Source organism: Aethalodelphis obliquidens, unplaced genomic scaffold (genome assembly GCF_003676395.1).
Source record: "Aethalodelphis obliquidens isolate GAN/ISIS:26980383/991018 unplaced genomic scaffold, ASM367639v1 scaffold21, whole genome shotgun sequence".
Taxonomy (NCBI): domain Eukaryota; kingdom Metazoa; phylum Chordata; class Mammalia; order Artiodactyla; family Delphinidae; genus Aethalodelphis; species Aethalodelphis obliquidens.
Genome location: NW_020837965.1, coordinates 15,897,008 through 15,920,602, shown reverse-complemented (window position 1 = coordinate 15,920,602; position 23,595 = coordinate 15,897,008). Strand labels below are relative to the sequence as shown.

Sequence of the window (23,595 nt, the reverse complement as noted above, 5' to 3'; positions counted from 1 at the left end):
TTTTTTGGATTCACAATGGGGTGGTCTTTTAGGGCCTATGCTTTAGTCCCCCAGATTAAATCAGACTTTAGCCCCAACTCACCGAAATACATTTGTGCAGCAGCCGCTGTCACTCCTGTCGTGTCTTCCCGCAGATCAGGGACCTTGAACAAGAAAAGGACCATCTCAACCAGACGGTGTGGACGCTGCGGGAGAGGTCGCAGGTCAGCAGCGAGGCCCGCGCGAAGGACTTCGAGCAGGAGAGCAAAGCCCTGCAGGGGATGGTGACGGAGGCCAGCGGCCGGCTGAGCAGCCTGGAGCTGGAGCAGGCGCAGGAGAAGGCGGGGCAGGTGGAGGAGCTGCAGCGGGAGCTGCGGCGGCTGGAGGAGGAGAAGGGGAGGCTGGCGCAGAGGGTGAGCTCCCTGCAGGCGGCGGGCGAGCAGGCGGACGCCATGGAGCGCGAGAGCCGCGGGCTGGCGCTGGAGAACCGGCAGCTGCGCAAGTCCCTGGACGCCCTGCAGAACATGCAGGTGCAGCTGGCCAGCCTGGAGCTGGACAACAGGCAGCTGGACAAGGAGAACCTGGAGCTGCGCAGGACAGTGGAGGCCATGCGCTTCACGGGCGCCAAGGTGGCGGAGCTGGAGCGGGAGAAGCAGGAGCTGAGGACGAGCGTGGAGCTGCTCAAGGCGCTGGGCAAGAAGTCGGAGCGCCTGGAGCTCAGCTACCAGAGCCTGAGCGCCGAGAACCTGCGGCTGCAGCAGAGCCTGGACAGCAGCGGCCAGAAGGCGCAGGCCCTGGAGCGGGAGCTGGGGCAGCTGGAGGCCGAGAACCAGGCCCTGCAGCGCGACCTGGAGGCTCTCCGGCTCGCCAACAGGCAGCTGGAGCGGGCCGGCCAGGACCGGAAGGCGCTGGAGCAGGAGGTGGCCCAGCTGGAGAAAGACAAGAAGCTGCTGGAGAAGGAGGCCCGGCGTCTGTGGCAGCAGGTGGAGCTCAAGGACGCCGTCCTGGACGACAGCTCCGCCAAGCTATCCGCTGCCGAGAGGGAGAGCCGCGCGCTGGACAAGGAGCTGGCCCGCTGCCGGGAAGCAGCCGGCAAGCTGAAGGAGCTGGAGAAGGACAACAGGGACCTCACCAAGCAGGTCACCATGCACACGAGGACACTGACCACCCTGAGGGAGGTGAGACGGGGGCGGGCGGCCCCTTCGGTGGGGGTTGGGCAGGGTCACCGTGCTGCCCGACAGGTGCTTGTGCAATAGAGGTGAGACAGGGAGAGGCCCCTGGCATTTGTCCCCTGCTTCTAAACAGAATGATGCCCAAAAGCATAAAGAAGAAATAGAAATCACCTGTTATGATCTTAGGGCCCAGAGGTAACCAGGGCTAACAGTCCAGCAGATTTTATTTCTTCTTTTTTCCTTGTCCATTTCTGTATACACACACTTGATACCCTACCTTCTCCATCCTAGCCCTGTTCTGTTTCTCTCTATTACTATACTTTTCTCATTACGTTAAATAGGTTTCAAGCCATGATTTCTAATGGCAGTGAGGTATTGATTTTATGGACTTACTGTGATTTCTTTCCGGACATTTAGATTGTTTCTGATTTTTCCCACGATTTTAAATAACACTGGGACTCCCCTGGTGGCGCAGTGGTTAAGAATCCGCCTGCCGATGCAGGGGACACGGGTTCGAGCCCTGATCTGGGAGGATCCCACATGTCGCGGAGCAGCTAAGCCCGTGCGCTACAACTACTGAGCCTGCATGCCACAACTACTGAGCCCACATGCCTAGAGCCCGTGCTCCACAGCAAGAGAAGCCACTGCAATGAGAAGCACACGCACCGCAAAGAAGAGTAGCCCCTGCTCACTGCGACTAGAGAAAGCCCGCGTGCAGCAATGAAGACCCAACACAGCCAAAAATAAATTAATTAATTAATTTTAGAAAAACACTGGACATCCTTGCACACACGCACCTTCACGAATGTATTTATTTTCTTAGGATATATGCCTAGAAGTGCAATTACAGGATGAAAGGGTGCGACTGTTTTACAGTTTCTTGGTGAATATGTGTCTTACTTTTCCCTGGTAGTTTTTGCGTGGCTCACCCGGGCTTTCCTGCAGCGCCACAGGGTGAGTCACTGCTCTAGTAAACGACTCCAGCGTCTGAGTGGCCCATCACAGAAGCCGAGTGTCCACACGTGTGGAAGTTCCATGTGACTGTTCACAGACACCTGGTGCCCTCCATAATGTGGCCGGCTGTCCCACAGTGGAGCCCTCTTCTGGCTCCTCTACCTGCAGCAGGAAGATGAAGAAGAGAAGGACCACACTTCATGGGGCAGAATATGGTCTCATAGCCGCACCTGACAGCCAGGGAGGTTGGGACATGTGTTCCAGCTGTGTGCCGAGGAAGAAAAAGAAATAAACTTGGTGACCACGGAGAGGTCTCCACATTAAAAAAAAGATCACTGAGTGTCAATGCGAGCAGATCAGTACACTGTTGGGGAGAGATGCAAGACACCAGCCTGACCCATAGCCCCTGCCTCTGTAAGTGTAAGTTAGGTTATGCTGCAGTAACGAATGACCCCAGAATCGCAGGGCTTGTCATGTCCAAGGCTGGTTTCTCTTTCACGAAAGTCCAGGTGACTCTCTGGAGAGCTCAGCATCCCAGGCGGCTTTGATCTCACGGCTCCACCATCTCAACGTGGGGTTTGGGCATTCCCCGAGGCAGGGGAGAGGCAGCTGGAAGATCACACACTGGCCCTTCCATGCTGCAGCCAGGGAGCGACCCCGGAATGTTTGGCGAGCACCACCCTCCGTCACACTGCTGTTCCAGGCCTTGGGGTGTGTATGGTAGGGGGTCCTCGTGTGTGCAAATAGCTGTGACACTGGGCAAAAAACGGTATAACTCACTGGAGAGTTACAGAGGTGTGGACTAGAGTAAGTGAACCCCTAAATGAGGTCAACATCCACTTTTGAAGAGTAAATCAAAACCAGTATTTAAAGTAAAATCTTTCTCCTCTTTACACTTTGTTCTGAGTTCTCTGCAATGAGCTAACTAGTTATTGATCCATTACTGCGTGGAAAAGGCAATCACGTTCACAGAATTCAAACCCGCTCCTCAGAGATCACCATAAGTGGTAGTTCAGACACTTGTCTGGATGTGTTTGGAGCACGTTCGATCCTTCCTGGACACGCTGCCACGTGGTCTGGTATCTTGAACTCCGGGGGCTGGGAAGGTGTGCTCATCTGTTCCCTTTGGAGGCATCCCTGAAGTTCACCGTCCCCACAGAACCGCCTGCTTGGCCCTCGAGACACCCAAGCTGGCCATGGCTCGAGAAGGTGGTCACTCAGCCCTGAGACTGGCCTGCGCCAGGCCCTCCTGCCGTTTCCGCTGGGCTCTTTTCCCACACTTGTCCTCACTGTCCCCGCAGGACCTGGTGCAGGAGAAGCTGAAGAGCCAGCAGCTGAGCAGTGAGCTGGAGGAACTGAGCCAGGAACTGGAGAAGCTTGGCCTCCACAAGGAGCTGCTGCTGCGGGATGACAGCAGCAACGGTGACACGTGAGGACCCCTCCCTGGGTGGCTGCAGGCTTTCTCCGCTCACGCCTGCATCCCAGCGCCCCCGCACCCTGCAGGCTCTGCGCCCCAGCCCCACCCCCAGAGCTCAGTTTACTTTTCACACCCGAGGGCCTGTTGTCACGTGGCACTTTCTATCCAGGGCCTCCTTCCTGGACATTCCGAGGCGGGAGTGGAAGGAGATTCTTTTGTCCAATGAAAAGGCTTCTGAACTTTTTTCTAGTTAGGCTTTTTTCGAGCAGTTTTAACTTCACAACAAGAGTGAGGAGAAGGTGCGGAGATTTCCTGTAGAGCCCCTGCCCCCGATGCGTACCCTCCCCCACCATCAACACCCCCACCAACACCTCATCATCACCCAGAGTCCACGGTTGACATCGGGGTCATTCTCGGTGTTGCATGTTCTGTGGATTTTGACAAACATGTGATAACCTGTATCCACCCCTGTAGCGTCATACAGGGTATTTTCACTGCCCTAAAAATCATCTGTGTGCCACCTGTTCGTTCCCCTCTCCCTCCACCAGCCCTTTAATTTTTTTAAATTTTAACTCTTGCTGCCTTTGCCAGCAGTGCTTTCCTAAATCATCTCGCTTTTCAAGGAAATCCAACACCTTGGACTTTTGTTGGACTTGTAACCAACGTGATGTCCTTTAGGTGTGGTGAAAAGGCCACACAGATTTACCGCTTACCTAGCACTGTGGTCTTGGATGGATTCCTTAACCTGAGACTCTGTTTCCCCATCTGTAAAATGGCCATAACAATACATGAAACGACGCCTGGAAAACTATAGCAGTGATGTTTCATTGACGGTGTCCCAGACATATCTATGCCAACAGCCTGGGGAACAGCTCTAGGTGATGGTTTTTGACTCCTGCAGTTCTTCTGGGACACATCTTGCAGCGTGACGCGGAAACCGGCTTAGTGGGGGAGGGGCGTGTTGGCAGCTGGGAGACTGGGAGCTTGTGGGTAGAAGAGGCAGATGAATACTACTGTGTATTTGTATTTTTCAGGAAATACAAGATTTTGGAGAGCATAACTGAATCAGCATTCAAAACAGCACTAGCCAGGAAAGAAGAAAAGATTGTGTTCTTAGAAGCACAGATGGAAGAGAAGGCCAGCCTGACTCACCACCTACAGAACGAGCTCCAGGTGGTAAGAGCAGCCCCCGTAGGGTCAGGCCGTAGGTCCTGGCTGTGAGGTCCCTGCCTCACCTTTCCCAGCCCCTCACCTGGGTAGCAGAGGGGCGGCCTGGATGCCCGTGTTCTGGAGCAAGTGTCGACGGAGTGGACCCCTGAGGCTCGGGAGGGAGAAGTCTGGCTGCGCTCACGTGGCTATAAAGTCGGGACTGGGTCCCGGCTGTTGCCCGGCAGTCACCTCTGCAGGGAGGGGGCAACGTGCAGGACGGAGGTCCTCCCCTCAAGAGCAAAGGCAGGAGTCTGGCGGGTCCAGTGCCGGGCGAGGGGTCGGGCATGCTGACGGGGGTGGGTTTGGTGCGGGGCCCCGAGCCCGGCCTCTTCCTGCCCCAAGTCTGCTTTCCCGTTCTCTCACCCGCAGTTGAAGAAGGAGTGTGAGATCCTCAGGAAGAGCCAAGAAGAGGGGAAGCAGGTGCAGAACTCTTTCAAACACCCTGTGGGGCCGTTGGTCGAGGGTCACCCGGGGAAGGAGCGCTGGGGGCCCAGCCCCAAGGAGGCCACGATGGAGCTGCTCCGTGTGAAGGACCGGGCCATCGAGCTGGAGCGCAACGTGAGTAGGGAGAGGCCACTGTCGACAGTTCTGCAGACGGAGCAGGAACTCCCATTACCGGGAAGGACCCGGGGTGTCAGAAGCTGTTGAGATTTATCCAGGTCTCGTTGGCCTCTTCTTGAGTTCCCTGGCAAGTCCCGTTTGCTCCTTGCCACTTGAGGTCCCTTCAACCTTTCTGACTGAAGGGGCAGGTCCCCCTTTTCCCCGGGGACTTACTCTATGCTTCCTGCACTGGGTCTGGGGCATCTCCACCAGCACTGTTTCCGCAGTGATCTGTGTTTCGGTGCTCTTCTGGGGGTCGACAGACCACGGTCCGCCCCCTGTTTTCATAAATAAGGTTTTATTGGCCCACAGACACACGCTTTGCTTACACATCGTGTGGGACTGCCTTTCCACGGCGACGGCAGGGGTCACTGGTTGAGGTAGAGACCCTATGGCCGGCAAACCCCAAAATAATATTTGCCGTCTGGCCCTTTACAGAGCGAGTTTGTCCACGCACGTCTAAACCCCTGATCTTGTTTGACGTCCCCCAACAGCCTTATGAAGTAGATAGTGACTATTTTCCTTTGACAGATGAGAAAGGTGAGACGGAGTTTAAGAGACCTGACCCTAAGCCCCATGCTGGTCAGGGAGAGCGCAAGACCACACCCCACGCGTCCGGGCCCAGTCGGTGGCGTATCTTGCTCGGCCTTTATCGGTCTCACGGAGCATGAACCGCCGCCTTCTACCCACTGTGACCCGAGCGGGGTGAGGCTTTAGGGCAGGCTCTGGCTCCCTGTTCTGTGCGAGAAGCTCACAGACATGCATTCTCGGGGTGGTCAACAGAAAACAGAGAACACAGAAGACAGAAAGGATGCAGCAGGTTTAGCTCCAGCTCGCCTTTGCCTCACACTCACTTGCTCAGGTTCTTTGCAGCGTCTCCATCATGTATATTCGCTTCTCTTGTGAAAGCACGTACAAAAAAATTTTTTTTTAATTCTGTTGTCTTTCCAAGAGGGAAAATGTTACTTCTCTCATCCGGTGGATTTTGGCTTTGGCCCCCAAAGGGTTCCACGACTCTGTACCTGCTAACCAGCCGTCCCTGCAGCTGCTTAGCAGGTACAGAGCCGGGGTCTGACTGGTCTCATGCTTCCCCCTTCCCCAGAACGCGGCTCTGCAGGCTGAGAAGCAGCTGCTCAAGGAACAGCTGCAGCACTTGGAGACCCAGAACACGGCCTTCAGCAGTCAGATCCTGACGCTGCAGAAGCAGAGCGCCTTCCTGCAGGAGCACAACACCACGCTCCAGACGCAGACGGCTAAGCTGCAGGTGAGGGCATGGCCGGGCAGCTCTTGGCGGGGGGAGGATGCTCTGTGTCTCCTAGAGACTGGCCCCAGCACTCTGACGACTCCTAATCAGTAAGACAAAGCATGGGAGAGTTCGGTGTTCTGTTTTATTTTTGATAGACTCATTGTAAACCGAGGTTCCTAGCCTCAGGATCTTTGAAGTTGGTTTTCAGTGACTGAACACGGCTGCCCAGGCAAAAAAAAAGTTTATTTCCCTGCTTTTCCCTTGCAGTCTTGTCTGTTTCCCAAAATCTGTTTCTTGAGATGCTGTTAGGAATGACTTGGAAAAGAGGTTCTGGGATCAAATAAGTTTGGTTCGACAGAGTTAAGCACACTTTTTCACTGTAGGACCTGGCAGAGCCTCTTTGAAGCAAATGTGAATTTTTGATCTCTACGAGTGAAGTAAGGTATGAAGTAGCTACCGGGCTGGTGAGAGCATCTAGCCAAGAGTGTTCTGGACCACACGTTTTAGGATGTTGGCTTTTATTTACCATTAATAGATTGTGGGAAAGTAAATGATCGTTTATTGCAGTTTCTGAGAAAGGTGTTTGAAAATATGTAACGTGTGGGTCAGAGACAATGAATAGGAGACCGGCAAAGAGGTTGGGATTCGTTCTGTTAAAACGAGCAAATAGGATGTTGGCTTGTAGTTTTGTTTTGGTTGGGGTTTTTGGTTATGGTTGTCATGTCTTTGTCTGGTCTTGATATGAAGGTAATTCTGACCTCAGAATTAGATCGGAAGTGCTCCCTTCTCCTAAATTTCTAATAATTTTGGACGTTGGATGGATGTTCTGTAAGCGTCAGTTAGGTTAAGGTCAAGGTAGGTTGTTCAGGTATTTTGTGTCCTCAGTGATGCTCTGTCTTTTAAAAATAGGCTTTTAAAAGTATTCAAAGATGGTATTATTCAGAGAGAGGACCTTATTTGCCCCAAAGGTCCCGTCTGCGGAGAGCGGCTCAGGAGTGAAGCGCCCCGCGACAGTCTGTTGATGCCATCTGGCCTCCAGCAGTTCCTTAAGTCCTGGTAGAACTGTCCTTGGTCCCAGCTGCGTCTTGCCTGCACCGATGGTCCCTGTTATCTCGGTGTCAGCCTCCAGCCCCCTCTCCCTCTCGGCAGGTGGAAAATTCCACTCTGGGCTCCCAGAGCGCCTCACTCACCGCGCAGTACGCACTGCTCCAGAACCAGCAGACAGCCAAGGAGAGCGAGCTCGAGAACCTGCAGAAGCAGCAGGAAGAGCTGACGGCCACCTACCAGGCCCTGCTGCAGGACCACGAGCACCTGGGCGCACTCCACGAGCGGCAGTCCGCGGAGTACGAGGCCCTCATCCGCCAGCACAGCTGCCTGAAAACACTGCATCGCAACCTGGAGCTGGAGCACAGGGAGCTCGGGGAGAGGTATGTGCCGGCGGGGCGGCTCCCCTGGGTTCCTGTCCCCGCCTCTGCTCTGTGCCCCTCGGGTCTCCTCTTGGCCTGCAGCTTCACACTGTCCGGGGCACCAGAACTCTCCAAAAGGGAGGTAAATCAAAGTCACCCTTAGCAATTTGGAGTTAGTGCAGCTGGAGACCGAGTGTCGGTGGATCTCCAGGTGGAGAAGGGGCGTCGTGGCCAGTCTTGGCTCAGGGAAACCTGTTGTTGGTGTGGGGTCCCTGCTCCCCTAAGGATTTTCTTCTCTCCTCCCTTTTCTCTCCAAACTAAGAATAAGGAGGAAGTTCACTACAGCTGCCAATTTACAATGACACATCTTGCCCTGGCTTCTCAGTTCTTTTCTTGCCTGTCAAGGTCTGGGCTGCGTTTTTTGGGGGTTTTTTTGCGGTACGCGGGCCTCTCACTGTTGTGGCCTCTCCCATTGTGGAGCACAGGCTCCGGATGCGCAGGCTCAGCGGCCATGGCTCACGGGCCCAGCCACTACACGGAATGTGGGATCTTCCCGGACCGGGGCACGAACCTGCGTCCCCTGCATCGGCAGGTGGATTCTTAACCACCGCACCACCAGGGAAGCCCTAATTTTAAGTATATAGAAAGTAAACAGAATGGTAGAGTGAAACCCCTGTATACCCACAACTGGCTTCTGTATTTATCACTGTTTTGCCACCCTCGTTTCATCTTTACTTCCCGTTCTCCAGCCCCACACTCTTCTTTTTTTGTAGGTAAAATTTACATACCTTGAAATGCACAAGTCTTAGCTTTGCACTCTGACAGATGGGGGTCCTGGGTCTTGTGTGCATTCAGTCAACCAGCATCACCTGAGCTCCTGCCCTGGCAGATCCTTGATTGTTCCAGGCCGCTGGGCAGGGGCTGCAGGACCCAGAATCTGGGAGCAGGTGTGGTGTGCACATGGCTCTAATACAGGAGAGAGAGGCTCTCAAACACTTGGCACGGGTGGCTGGGTGGGTGAGGAAGAGAAATTGTCCTTGCCCTGTGCTTGTGAGGCGGCCCTGCGGCCAGCGTTCTCCTTGACTCGGCCTCAAGATGCTAAGTAGAGCTGAAGTGCAGGGCGTTTCATCACAGACCCAGGGGGGTTGTTGGGCCAGCAGAGCCTCACGAGGGCATCTGAGGATGCTGTGGGCACGGGGTGATGGCGTTCATTTATCCTCTCACCCGGTGCTTCCTTTCTGCCTCCGTCTGGAGTCCTCCACCCCTTTGATCCACGCGGATCGCCGTCCTTCAGGGGCTGCTAGCCCAAATGAGCATCTTCTGCTTCCTCCTGCACCCATCCTGGATGCATGCGGCACTTAGGAAACACCTGCTGTGTACGGGGTGCTGTGTCTAGCTGTGGTAGGAGAGGCATCCAGTTGACTAATGATGTGGAGTGAGAAGTGTTCGCTCAGCTCTAAAGCTAGCACGGCGCCCAGCACTCCCCAGGCACTCAGGTGTCCTGTCATGTGTTATAATAACACCTCACGATATCCTTCATGTCTGCTCAGCAGGAGAAGGTTTTTGCAGGTGGAATTTGGACTGGCTCTGAAGGAAGTGTTCATTGTTGCTTTCCCTGTAATTCTTTGCTCAGTACAGCACAGAACCACTGTGTTACCCAGTACTTTGTTGGACAGAGGCTGGAGGCCCCTTGGGTCTGTCTGCGGCAGGGCTATGCGTTCAGGAGTCTGGGTACCTGGAATACAGGGATGATGGCTCTACATTCATTTCGTTTGACACTTAAATCAGACACTCACTCATTCGTTCTCTTAACAGATCCTGAGCACTGTGCCTCGTACTGGGACTCGGTGGTGAGCCAGACTCGCCCGGGTTCTGTTCTGCAGTGGCGTAGTTTACTAACGGTCAGAGAGATGCTTGATCAGTGAGCTTTTCCAAGACGTTACAGCAGGGAAGCGGGAAGCGGGGACCTTGATGGTCAGCCGGAGGCCCTAAGTTGTCAGACCTTGGATGACTTTTCCCAGAATCGTTAATCTGGATGCGAAAGGTCACCCCTGAGAGCCAGGCAGAGCCCCATGCCCAGAACCACGTTGGGGATCCTCTGCTCTGAAGCTAAAGGCCACACAGATGTCTGTGAACAGCTGCCTGAGCAGGCTTCTGAGCTTGACTCCCACAGAAGCACAAGTCTGGGTTCCAGTCAGATGGTGTGAGTACAGCTGCGCAGGGACAGGCGGGGTCAGGGTAGAGGTCTGGAGACGAAGGCTGGAAGCCCCCTGGACTTGGGGGCTCTTGAGTCATCGTGAGCTTGGAAGGTTCCAGCAGGTGGGAGGAACAGCCTGGGCTTATCGGGGACTCTGTCCTTGTGCTCTGCTGCCCTCCAGAGATAGCTGTGCAGTACCCCACACAGAGAGACAGAGGAGAAAATACAAAGAGGAAAATGAAAGAGCGGGAAGGAGGGGTGTGTGTGTGTGTGTGTGCGCATGCGCGCGCACGCGCGTGTCCCCCGGCAGCTGCCTGGGCCCCCCAGGCAAGCCTCTGCCCCCCACTCGAGGTCTGGCAAGAGCAGGAGGGGCTCCCGAGGGAGAGGAGGGCTCACCCCGTCCCCAGTGAGCAGGGATTTGCTGTGAGATTAGCTGTCATGTGCAGTGGAATTCAGCTGTCTATTCCGTGGTTTCTTCTAGATCAGTTTGTGTTGAGTGAACGCCCTGTTAAGTCATTTGCACTCCCTGAGAGGAGGGTGTGGGGTTCAGAGGGCGTTGTCTTGGCGTTCCCCGGGGGCCAAGGGAGGAAGGCTACTGTGACAGGGAATCGAGGGGGCCGCGGGGGCATGTCGGGTGGGAGGACGAGGCCTCTGGCCCTGGGGCTGGAGGGGACCCCGAGCCTTCCCGCCCAGGTGCTGCTCGCACCCCCGGTGCCTCTCCCAGCCACCTCCCTCCAATTCCCTGCCATGCAGCCTTGCCCCCTGCCCGCCCCCCTCAGCTCTGCAGAGAGAAGCCGCCAGATGAGCCCCGCTTTCTCTGTGGAGGCTTCGCGGTCTCCCAGGGTGTCCATCGCCCGTGGGCAAAGAAGGCCTGGGACGGGCTGCCAGCGGTGTGTCCCCTCCCCCAGGCACGGCGACATGCTGAAGCGGAGGGCAGAGCTGGATGAGCTGGAGAAGGTTTTGAATGCCGAGAGGGAGGCTCTGCGGCAGGAGCAGAGGACGAGCGCCGCGGTCGCGAGCGAGAACCAGAGGCTGCAGGAGGAGCTGGACAGGTAAACGCCGGGGCCCAGGGGGCCCACCTTCCCGCGGGCAGCAGCAGCTGACTCACTCTGCTCCCGCTGAGCGGAGGTCAGCCTGCCAATACAGCCCCTGTCATGCTAACAGCTGGATGGTAGCGAGGTCAAAGGGATGGTGCTGGGATGGAAGGGCCAGTGTGGTACCCAGGGAGAGCGCGTCGCCCAAGCTGGTAGCCCTCACCTCCTGCCCTGAGATGCCGATTGGTTGCGTCAGCCACGGGTACATTCGTCATCTAATGGGTTCCCTGTTTGTGAATTCACCTCCTTGCTGACATTGATCTCTAAGCCCCAAATCAGCGTTCGTGGAGCTATCGTGGACATTTGGGTGGCGGGACATTTGGGGTCGCCTGATGCACACATTTCCAACAGAGGAGGAGCAAGGCATTCGACCCCTGCAGCTCATTCTGCAAACGAGCATCCTTTTTTTTTTTTTTTTTTTTGGGGGGACGCGGGCCTCTCACTGTTGTGGCCTCTCCCGTTGCGGAGCACAGGCTCCGGACACGCAGGCTTAGCGGCCATGGCTCACGGGCCCAGCCGCTCCGCGGCACGTGGGATCTTCCCGGACCGGGGCACGAACCCGTGTCCCCTGCATCGGCAGGCGGACTCTTAACCACTGCGCCACCAAAGAAGCCTACGAGCGTCCTTTCTGTGGCCTGTTTAGTGCCATGGTTTTCGTGTTTTTGTGCTTTTGGGTGAGGATTTCGCTGTTTAAAATGGCCCACGAGCAGAATGCTGTCTCGTGTTCTTAAGTGCAAGGCTGTGATGTACATTACGGAGAATATGTGTGAGTGAGGTAGATAAGCTTCCTTCAGGCATGAGTTACAGTGCTGTTGGCTGTGAGTACATCACATAAGGTGTCTTTAAACAGAAACCACGTAAAACGAGGTATGTCTTGATCAGCTGACAAAATTGTGTGACCAGACTCACAGGAACCCACCTGTGTGTTTCCCCCAAGAGCTAATTTAGTGTCTCAGGGACTTTATAGAATGTTACTACCAAGAGTAACGAGAATCTACAGAATTACTATCCTTTTTTTTTTTAAACAGACGAAGAAACAGGCCGAGATTAAATGCCTTGTTCAGAGTGGACGCTTGTAGTCAATGGCAGAGTCAGGATTTGAAGCAGGTCTTGTCTCTGGCATGGCCATGGGTACTGCCTCCTCCCCACCTCTTTGCGTTCATGTGTACCAGGGGCTACAGACTCCGGTGCCAGGCAGGTCAGGCACGTGGGTGAAGAGTGCCAGTGGTAGACCGGACATGAGTGACACGGAGAATATACACTGACAGTTGTCAGCTGGGAGGAAGGCCTGGGGCCACCAGATTATCCCTTGGTTTATGCTTTTTCTCTTAAGAGAAGCTGGACATTGGAATGTTGATGTGAAACTTTCAGAATTTTAAATGTTGACCCACTAATTCATTTAAAAAACACTGTAGCCAAACAAGACACATCTGTGTCTAAACTGAGGCCATGGGCCCCTGGTACTTTGAGCTTTCTGTGACAAATCTTCCCCCGAGAAAGCCCAGTTGGATAATAGTTATTATGATGGTGCTAATCTTTGTGGATTTACCTCATACCCCAGCATCTCATATTTTATCTCGGGAGTTGAAATGAGAAAGGGGCTTGGAATTGAGAAGAAGAGCTGGGCATAGACAAGGAGTTTTAGAGCAAAAATGTCTGGTTCCGTATTCAGAAAGAAAGCTTTTAACAACAGAACCTTTTTTTCCAAGTAGGCAGATATGCCAAAGCTCTAAAAACATAAGAGGTCATAACAGTGATGCTCTGTTGAAGTGGGTGTCCGAGCCTGCCTGTTCCGTCCCCCCAGTGCAAGGTGGGGACACCAGGGGTACCTTCATAGAACCCCGAAGAATCCAGTTTGAAAGCCTCTGATTTTGTTCAGCTCCCTCATTGTGAGGCCCAGGGAGGTTGTGGTTCGGTCTAAGGTTGCACAGCTGTGACAGGGCCCGGGAGCACCCTTCAGGCCTCAGCCCTGTGGCTCTCCACCCCGCCAGGGTCAGCTTCCTGCACCACCAGCTGAAGGGGGAGCACGAGGAGCTGCACAGCCACACCAAGGAGCTGAAAACCTCGCTGAACAGCTCGCAGCTGGAGCTGAGCCGCTGGCAGGCCCGGTTCGACGAGCTGAAGGAACAGCACCAGAGCATGGACATCTCTCTGACCAAGCTGGACACCCACTGCGAGGTGGAGCCTGGGGCTGGGCGGGGTCTCGGGACACCGGGACGGGTCCCCCTGGGGTGACAGCCTTGGGCTCAGAGGGGTTGCGGTGGGTCCTTCTTGGCGTCTGTGCTCCAAGACTGTGAAGGTGGTACAGAGGCCGGGAGGAGACCAGAGGCGTTTGAAAGGGGGACAGGCACCACGACTGGTAGGGATGCATTAGAAAACACCTTTGCATCTGACCTTTGCTTTCTGCGAAGGGTCAGAGCAGGCGCACGGAAACAGCTGAGTGCTGTTTTATCTCTGTCCCCTTGGCTGTGTCCACAGGGTTTTTCCGTTTCCTTGCATGTAGCAGCTGCACTGTTCTACAGGAAGGTCACAGATTTTCTTCCGTGCTTGGGTTTGGCTGACTGGCTCCTCGGGATGGAACTTGCACACAAATCCCCTGGTTGCAAAAGGGGCAGAGCTCTGCCTTCTGGTGCACTAGGTTGGAAAGTACCTTCTTAAGCAGCAGACCCCGGGACAAGTAAGACAGGCAAAGTGGATGGTACAGGGCAGAGCAGCTGGGTCCCGTCCCAGCTCCAGGACAGCCAGGAGCCCGGACACAGCTCCTCTCGCCCTTTGTTTGTTGAAAAACACTCTGGGGAGCCTTTTCCTTTGAGCTCACGGGGCGCCACAGATGAGGAAGCAGAGGCCAGGGTTCTGGGATGCCCAAAGGCTCCTCTGGGCTGGGGCTGGGGCCTGTGGAGGAGGTGGGGGCCAGGACACAGGCAGACACTGGCTGAGGGAGCCCCGTCATCATAGGCTGTGCCTCACAGGGCCCTGCTTTAGGATTTCCGAGGGGACCTCAGGCCAGGGCCTGCAGTAGGAGATTGCCACCCAGTCTGTCTGAAGCCAAAGCTTGTCGTTTTCCTGCTACACCAACCATGATAAATGTATTCTAGACAAGAGTTGGCCGTCCTCAGCCCAAAACTAAAATCCAGCCCCCAAACCTGTTTCCATACGGCCGTGAACTGAGAATGACCTTTACATTTTACAGTGGTTGAGAAAGTGAAAAAAAAATGTTTTGCGGCAAGTGGTATAACACTTAAATGTCAGTGTCCATAAGTCAAGTTGTATTGGAACGCGGTCATTTACAGGAACAGGTCAAAAACCTGTGCATTTACATATTGTCTCTGACTGCTTTCCTGCTGTAACAGCACAGTTGAGTGGCTGCGACAGGGACCACCGTCCGGCCTGGAAAGCCTAAAATATTTGCTACCTGGCTCTTTACAGGAGAAGTGTGCCGACCCTCGTCTAGGACGGAGCTGGCCGCTAGAAATGATAGTGTAGCCACCAGATGTAATTTAAAATTTTCTAGTAGCCACAGTAAAGAAGTGAAAGCAAACAGGTGGGATTAATTCTAAGTAATATATTTTGTTCAGCCAGTATATCTAAAATGTCATTTCCACATGTAACCACAAAAAGCTCATTAACGAGCTCTTTCACATCTTTTTTTTTTAGTTAAGTCTTTAGGATCCGCTGTATCCGCCCTTGTGGCTCTCCTCATCGTGGGCTAGCTGTGCTTTAAGTGGTCCGTGGCCACGCGTTGCCCGTGGCTGTTGGATTGGACAGCGTAGCTGCCAAGGGAAGAGGCCGTTTGGGTCCTTTCAAGTTGTCACGAGTGCAGATAGTACTGAGATGGACATCTTGGCGCACGTGGCCTTTGCCTTCTTTTGGAAGCTAGATTCCCAGCAGCAGACTCACAGGGTCACACAGTATTTAAGACGTTGTTGGTCTGTGTTTTAGCTGCTCTCCCGCCTCAAGGGGAACTTGGAGGAAGAAAACCATCACCTCTTGAGCCAGATCCAGCTGTTGAGCCAGCAGAACCAAATGCTTCTAGAACAGAACTTGGAGAACAAGGAACAGTACCACGAGGAGCAGAAGCAGTACATGTAAGGGGCCCGGGTGGGGGACGCCTGTCGACACGGGGGTCCTGGCTTCTGTGGCCAAGACCTGCCCCGCTCTGGGCAGGAACAGCCCCGGAGCCTGTTCTTAACAGCCTGTCCTTCTCTCTGTTTCCCTGGAGTGTTTCTGGGTTTCTGCAAGTGGTGGTGGTTGGCTTTCGTTTGCTTTTTAAAGGCTCTGCCCACCGCCAGAAGCTTCTTAGTCTGCTTTTGGAATTAAGTGCACTTCTAAAAATACAGCTGTGCTAGCAAGAGAAGTATCTCAGGGAAAGAATTCATGTCGGAGGCTGAGCACAGGTGCCACACCCAACCTCCTTCTGTCGCCTGTGGCTGTGTCCCCTGATCGTCTGGTGCGGTGGGTCCCCCGTGTGCCACGGTGTTTGTTTATGTGGGCTTTGCTGTGGCCCCTGCGGTGGTAACCAGGGACCTAGTGGGGGTGATGGGATGTGGGCATACCAGACAGAGGTTGAGGAGCTTCACGGAGAAGTGGGAAGAAGAGCTGGGGTTCTGCTGCTGACACAGGATGGGCCGAAGGCAGGGCAGACGGGGGACATGAAGGTGGAGCACGGCAGGGCTCTGGGTGCAGGGAACATGCGGGAGACTCAGCGGAGGAGGCTGCCGCGCCTGGCTAACGAGTCGGGATTCATTGGGAAGTGTTTAAAGGGTGCTGGTCTCGCAGGGCCTAGGAAGCTGCCAGAGGTGAGGTCAAGAGGAAGAGCCTGGCCCTGAGAACCTTGTGGTTTGCAAGTGAAACGATCCAGGACGCATCCGTGGGTCCAGGGGGTTTCCACCGCTCTGCCGTGGTGGTTGAACTGTCCTTGCTCGCGGGTGGGAATGGCCGGCCAGCGTAGGGAAGGCAAGAGGAGACAGGCTGCAGGGGGACATGGTCAGAGGCGGCTCGCCATCTACCAGGAGATGGTTTGCCTTGCAAACCGCACTGTAATTTGGGGATAGAAATGACCGTTGCCTGAAGTTGGCCCTCTGTAATCCAGCTGATAATAATTTCCAGCGGACACTGGGCGGTTGCTCACTAGAAGAGTAGGCGCCCGGACCCCAGGGGGATGATGGGATGACAGTTGTGCAATAGAGAGCGTCTGCAGAGGGCCAGGAGTTGGCAGGCTTCCCAGAGGCTGCTCTGAGCGGAGCACTGTGCTGGGGGCCGAGGGGCACGGGACCTGCTCTCTGAGTTTGTGCGCATCTCTGGGGCGAACCCAGCCACGAAAGCACTCCGAGCTTAAGGCGGGGCAGCACGGCCGTGAGGACACAATAACAGATCACAGACATCGAGTCAAGGAGACTGGGAGCCGCGAGGGGTTGGGGCTTGGGGGTCGGGGCCCAGTGGTTCACAAAGCTGCCACTTTTCGTGATGTACCCGCTTCGTGGGGAGCTCCTGGGAAAGCCCCCAGCTTGGGTGGAAGCTTGGCAGCTTCTTGACAGAAAGAAGCCTGAGCAGAAAGTTGCCTCTGGCCCGAGGCCTCATTTTCCAGTGAGGAAGCCGAGGGTCCGAGCTGTAAAGACGGCACAGGTGGTGAGAGGCCGGAAGGGACAGGAGTTGGTGGCCCTGTGGGCAGTGTTGTATGGAGTCCACCTGCCTGACTCCCTGAGATAAAATGAAAGCACCCCCTTCGTATCAGGAAGGCCAGAACTTCCCTCCCAGGAAGCAGAGGTGCCCTCTGGCAGCCCAGGGTTCGAGAGGTGTCTCTTTGGTCTCTTGTGTGTTTTTGAAAATACAAACTGGTTTCCAGCATTTACAAGTCAGGAGATTCTGCTTCACAGTCTGAGTTTCTGGCTGCTCTGAAAAATGGGAAGGTCTACGTGCCACCCCAGGCAGCGATCTGCTGCGGTGGCCCAGTTGTGCCTCCGTCCCCACCACACCTCTGGTTTTTCCAGGCCCGCTCTGTTCCTTATCTTCTCTCTGGACCCTAAAGTCTTCTGAGTTTGTTCCCATGGAAGTTTTCTCAGAAACCCAGCATTGGAATGGGTCCAGGTCAGAGGTCTGAATTTGCTGAAATGACTTTTTCAACCTTGATGCCCACCCAACTCCCTAAGGGCAGACCTCTCCCACCACCAAGGTACTGTTGATGTGCACGCCAGCAGCTGGCCTCGGGTCTGACCCTGGGGTGTCCCACACCCTGAATGGCCTGGCCAGAGAATCCTTGCTTCCGAGCTTGGGTTGTCAGACAGTTCTGGCTTTGCTCCCTTGAGTTCACTCACAGCTAGATCCTGGGTGCTTCAGCAGGCCTCTGCAAGGCGTTAGGGCTTCTGGACCTATGTCAGATGCTTCCGTTCGCATATTCCCAACTCAGCGACTGTGAGCACTGTGATGTCCGCTGGGCCAGGTCCCAGGCCGAGCTGGTGAGTAAGTTCGTTTGTTTTATTTAAAACTGGCTTGATTGTCTTTTCCCTCTCTCCACAGAGACAAGTTAAATGCCTTACGAAGACATAAGGAAAAACTGGAAGAAAAAATCATGGATCAGTACAAGTTCTATGATCCTGCTCCAAAGAAGTGAGTTGATTTAAGTTTCAGGGACTTGAACACAGAACAGAAAACCTTCCTTGTTCACACTCAGGGTGAAACTTTTTGTAGGGGCCTGTGTCTTCCACAGTGACAGGTCACCCGTGTGCACATCAGAAAGATTTTAGAATTTCTTGCAGCCCCATCCTCATGCTTGTCCTGTGAGGGGTGGCAAATGCCAGCTGACCCTGACGAGACACAGGCTTAATTGAGCCACAGCCCTTTAAATGGGGCAGAGTCAGTGGTTTGGGAGCCATTAAAGCGGGATGGAAGGGTTGCCTTGTCGGCCTCTTCTCAGGATTTAACGGGGTGTAGAAAACCATGTTTCTGTTTAGGGAAGGAACCTTGGATAGGACACCAGGCCCAGCACTCACAGTCTTCAAACAGGGGCACCTTTTGGCCGTATACAGATTCCTCTGGATTCACTGAACCCCAGGGCGGCTTCACAGACATGTCCCCTGCTCCAGAGGGCAGTGGGTTTCAGGGCTGGCTCCATCCCCCAAGACTGCCAGCCTTGTCCAGCACCGCTCCCCCCAGGAGTCGGCCCGGCACGTGGTCCTGTCCCAGCCCAGCCTCAAAGTCAGGATCGCTGTGCACCCCTCAAGGCCTCTCTGTTGAAATCACACAACCACAGAATTTCAGAACCTCAGTCTCAGCCTTCTCTTTGACAGATGGAGAAGTTGAGGCCCAGACAAGGAAACGGAGGGATTTGTGTAAACACAGTGCAGTTCAGTTCAGAGCAGGAGTAGAACTCGGGTGTGGTTCTCTCTTTTTTTGTTGTTTTTTTTTGCGGTACGCGGGCCTCTCACTGCCGTGGCCTCTCCCGTTGCGGAGCACAGGCTCCGGACGCGCAGGCTCAGCGGCCATGGCTCACGGGCCCAGCCGCTCCGCGGCATGTGTGATCTTCCCGGACCGGGGCACGAACCCATGTCCCCTGCATCGGCAGGCAGACTCCCAACCACTGCGCCACCAGGGAAGCCCTGTGGTTCTCTTTTTGTAACAGCAGAAGCCTCCATTTCCCGTTAGCTGCAGCTTCGTCGCTTCCTCATCAAATTGCCTGTTTTTACTTCACACGGCGCCCTCTTCCCTGCCCTCTGCCACCTCACCCGGATTCCTTGGTGCCGGGAGTGGTCAAGGAACGCCAGCTTATTACGCTTACCGTGAACTTTAGCAGAGGATGAGGAGGAGTGTGACACTGAAAAGGGCATTTTGGCAGAAAAATGGCCATCTACTAGATCATCAGCAGAGCACTTCCTTCCTTCCCAGAGATAATCAAGAGTTAATAGATCACATTAGCAGAGCACGACTTCCTTCCCAGAGATAATCAAGAGTTAATGGGCGTACTCGACATTCTGTTCTCCCAAGAGACTAGTGTGAACTCCTGACCCGATACGTTCTTCTAACTATCCCCGAGCGCATGCGTGACCGAGAATTCTGTTCTGCCTCCTGAGCCCCAAATACAGTGGTCATGGTGGTGGTTACTGGCCAGTTTCCCAGGCTGGTGATGGGAATCCCAGCCCACATTAGGGCACCCAGTAACCTGCTGGAGGGGGCAGTGAGGGTTGATTGTGTCCTAAAAATCTACTCCTAACTAGGAAAAACCACTGGATTGGAGCCAAAGCTTTAGTCAAACTCATCAAACCAAAGAAAGAGGGTTCCAGAGAACGATTGAAGTCAACTACAGACAGTCCTCCCTGGCAGCTGGAGTCCCCAGACCCAACCTCGCCATCCACTTCTCAGCTGCTCAGATCCCAGCCGGAGAACCCCGAGGCCACCCCCTTGGGCTCAAGCTGTGCAGAAGAGCGTGACATCCACAAAGGGACCCTGGGAAAAGGTAGGCGGGCTGACCTGGCTGCAGGGGGTGGTCTAAGGGACCCTCTCACTGGACCGGGTAGAGGGAGACGGCGTGTGGCTGTGCACGCCTCTGTGTGTAAGAGTGTGAAGGGGATGTGCTGTGTACACGCCTATCTGCCTCCATAGGTGTGTTCATAACCAAGAAAATACAAACCCATGTCGAGCGAGAAGCATCGCTAATCCTGTAGATGGTGGGAGGGACTCAAACCAAAGCTGGTGACCACGCAGGCACCAGAGGCAAGCTCAGTTGCATGTGTTTGGGGGTTTCCTTGTGCGTGTCAGAGTTGTAGAGTAGACTATTTCTGTAGGGAGATCTCCACATTTAACAGGCAGCGTGCACATGTGCGATCTTTTGCAAGCCCACGTGTGACTCCAGTCTTTTTAGCACTTAGATAGGCAGCCAGGTTTTCTTCTCCAGCCTGACCCGGTCTTCAGTCTTACCAGCCAGGGGGCCCGGCTTACCTTTCCATGAGGGCTGCCATTTGGAGTTTGCCAGGGGTTCTGAAATGGGTTCCTAGTTGAATGTGCTTTATTCTGTCAAACTCTAAGAGGCTATCAATTATAAACTGCCCAATTACTTTATATAACACTGGCAATCAAATGATGCAGTGCTTTACCACTTAGAATTTTTATTGTACTCTTGTTGAAGAGCTCTTCTAAAAGACTTAATTCGACAGATTTTTGTGTACACACATAAAAGGAAAATATGAGTAAAATATATTGGTCACGGCAGTGGCAGTTCTGTCACAGTTCCATCTGGCCCCAGTGGTGACTCTAAGACACTGTGGAAGCTGCATCCTGATTTCAGTGATGTTAAGATGGGGCGGTGGGGGTGGGGATGTGCATCTTAGAATCGATTAAGCACAGCAGTTACTTCAAACAAGGTTAAATTTCCAAATTTACTTTTAAATATCATTTCATGGATTATTTATGCCAAAACTGCAGCCTGAATAATTGGAATCTTTATGAAAGACACCAGGACTTTCTGAAGATCAGGCCTATGCCTGAGACCCACACACTGTCGGGGGTGGTGGCTGACATTCTAGCACTAAGGGCCTGTGACAAGCCACCCTCTGAGCGTGACATGTGCACAAGCCTTTCAGGAGGCCACATTCACCACTTCAGGTACTGCTGTGTCACTTTCAAATGCACAAAAGAAAATGCATTCACGCACACATTGTCTGGGGACTAATGCTTGCACTCCCGTTCTTTACAGGAGGTCAGATGAGGTAAAAGGCTCTTGTGCAGATAAATGATAACGAAGCTTAACATTGGTTTTTATCTAGAGGGGATCTGTGGCCCCAGGTTTGCATTTTGACTGTTTAAATGTTTTGACATTTATCACCTCAGTTTGTACTAAAGTTGACTTAATTAACTATAACCAGCCTAATTGAGTCAGGAAAACTTTCAGAGGAAAAGAAATGCTCGTGCCCATCCATGAATGAGCAAGTCAGTGATGATTATCGTAACAGCAGCCAGGCACTGGGTGCTTTCTTTGGGCTCAGCACCTTGTCAGCTAATTTACTTTATCTGCCTCGGGTTTAGTCCTAACTACCCCGTGAGGTAGGCATGATGAATCATCCCCTTTTCAGAGCTTAGAAAGTGAGGCTTGACAAGGTGAGACACCTGCTGATATAGTAAGTGGCAGAACTTCACCAACAAGTGCACTGCCTGCAGTTAAAGCTGAACCAACATGCTGCCTAACCAGGGGCCCCGGCAGAGCCATGGGCCCCAGCATCACATAAAGTCGGTCCCTTATCCTGTGGTGTGAGCACTGGCCACCAGGTGGTGCCACAGAGGAAGAAATAATGGAGGTTCTGGTACCAAATTTAACTCTAAATCAGAAATTGGATATACTGGTTGTTTCTGTATGACATGTTCAAAAAGTTAGACCAGTTGTCTGCTCTGATAAGACTCTGTGATTTAAAGGTCATGAATTAGAGAGATCTAAAAGCATATAACAATTCTTGGTGTTGAGGGCTTTGGGGTATGAAAAAGAGGTACTTTCATTATTTTTAAACTCATCCTGCCAAAAGAGTTATTTCAGATATACAAGAATTATTAGTGGATACTTCAGGTAGACCATTTCATTACAGCAGGCCAGAAACGTACTGTGTAGCACGTGAGCCAGATTGTCAGGGAGTCAGTCATTAAAATGGATGAGTAAGAGAAGCCGCGGCTCCTAAATTAATAACCATTCTTATTTAATAATTTCACACTTTGAAATTGAAAAATTGTCTAAGCCCTTCGGCTCCTCGAGCGATACGTAATTCTCTTCACGTGCTGAGTAAGTAAAGTGTTGGCACTAAGATGCCGCTAAATTAATTAAATTGAGGCAGAGCATAAGTGACTCACTGAGTCCTGATTCCGGTCTTGTCGTGGCTATTGTTTCCATCTTTCCTGGGCCGGACAGGATACTGATTTCCTAAGTACGTTGAGCTAATTTAGAGTCATTTGTTATTATTCACTTCATTTATTTCTTGTGTTTTTTTTTTTTTTTTTTTCCTTCCTCTCGGGTTATCCTGGGGATAACGATTTAGCAACTCAGCGCAGAGAGAGTTCCTTTTTGAGAAGCAAAAGCAAGGACAAAGACAAGTCTCCAGGGGCCCACCCGGCTCTCTCGGCTCTCTCTAAACACCTGCAGTTCTGGTCTTCCTCTGACAACCCCATCCTCTCCTAACGAGCCCCTCCCTTTTTCCGAGATTGGAGATTTCTAATCCTTTTCCTTTACCATGTGTCTTCATCGTGTATCCTTCTTCATTTCTGAAATTCAAACAAACGAAAACAAAACAAAACAAAAAAACAGTACCTAAAGGCCAGATGACCTATAGCGGACCCCTCCTCCTGACCCCAGTTCCAAGCCAAACTTAAAGTAGCCAGCGTGGATTCTGAGTTCAAAAGAGAAGATGAGTTGTCACACCCTCTGCACCGTTTCTCCAGTACAGCACAGCTGTAGGGGAGCCTCGGGACATCTATGCACAGGTCCTTTGGCCAGGATGGCCGTGCTGAGTAAGTCCAGGGGCCGTGTGCTGCCCCCCTTCTCTCGCACCTGCAGGCTTTTGTCACGCCCGCGTGTAAGGCAGAGCTGGTCTGTTGTCGCTATGCTTCCTAAAATATACGGTCTCTGTCAAGTGAGTCTTTTTTAAGACTTACCTTTAAGCATCTAAATTTAAAACCGCTGCCCTTTTGTCCTCTTTCTTTGTCAGAGCCCTGAACTGTTGGCTTTTGCCAATAAGGTCCTTTTTAGAGGTGCTCTATGTTTTGAAGGATTTTATTGTGCTCCATTCAAGCGTTTTGAATAATTGCATCGATGTTGCCCAGCCAGAGTTCAGTCCAGAATGAAGTTTTATGACTGTACTGTCGTTCTCTGACACCTTGGATGCTGAAGTTAAAACAGCAGTGGACAGAAGGAACATCACGCCAATCACACCCAGAGCGGGGGAAAGGCTGGTCGATAGAGGCCTTTAGCTACTGCCGTTTTTTCTGTCTGCCGTCATTGTTGTACCATCTTCATGATTTTGGCCACATCTTTACATCACCTATGTGGTTACTTACATATTTTCCCTTGAATTGACTCACCGTTTCCACTTAAATTAATCCTAAAAGGAAAGATTATTACCTGTATTGTAAATGGAAAACCAGTACTATAAAAATAAGGTAACTATAGGGCTTCCCTGGTGGCAGAGTGGTTGAGAGTCAGCCTGCCGATGCAGGGGACACGGGTTCATGTCCCGGTCCGGGAGGATCCCGCGTGCCGCGGAGCGGCTGGGCCCGTGGGCCGTGGCCGCTGGGCCTGCATGTCCGGAGCCTGTGCTCCGCGGCAGGAGAGGCCCAGCGGTGAGAGGCCCGTGTACT

At 53.2% G+C, this 23,595-nt stretch overlaps 1 protein-coding gene across 6 annotated transcripts in view; it reads left to right on the top strand.

Moving 5' to 3' along the window:
* Positions 1–23,595, top strand: part of CCDC88C (coiled-coil and HOOK domain protein 88C) — a 126,922-nt gene that overhangs the window by 88,969 nt on the left and 14,358 nt on the right. For 5 of the 6 annotated variants that reach the window (XM_027120346.1, XM_027120345.1, XM_027120344.1 and 2 more), the window contains 11 exons: positions 135–1,157; positions 3,407–3,534; positions 4,557–4,698; positions 5,101–5,289; positions 6,434–6,595; positions 7,727–8,004; positions 11,089–11,232; positions 13,266–13,452; positions 15,214–15,359; positions 17,788–17,877; positions 19,482–19,720. In XM_027120346.1, the coding sequence (XP_026976147.1) occupies positions 135–1,157; positions 3,407–3,534; positions 4,557–4,698; positions 5,101–5,289; positions 6,434–6,595; positions 7,727–8,004; positions 11,089–11,232; positions 13,266–13,452; positions 15,214–15,359; positions 17,788–17,877; positions 19,482–19,720 (2,728 nt within the window). Of the gene's footprint in view, positions 1–134; positions 1,158–3,406; positions 3,535–4,556; positions 4,699–5,100; positions 5,290–6,433; positions 6,596–7,726; positions 8,005–11,088; positions 11,233–13,265; positions 13,453–15,213; positions 15,360–17,787; positions 17,878–19,481; positions 19,721–22,280; positions 23,489–23,595 lie in introns of those variants that run through there. The other variant, XM_027120350.1, reaches the window with a different exon arrangement.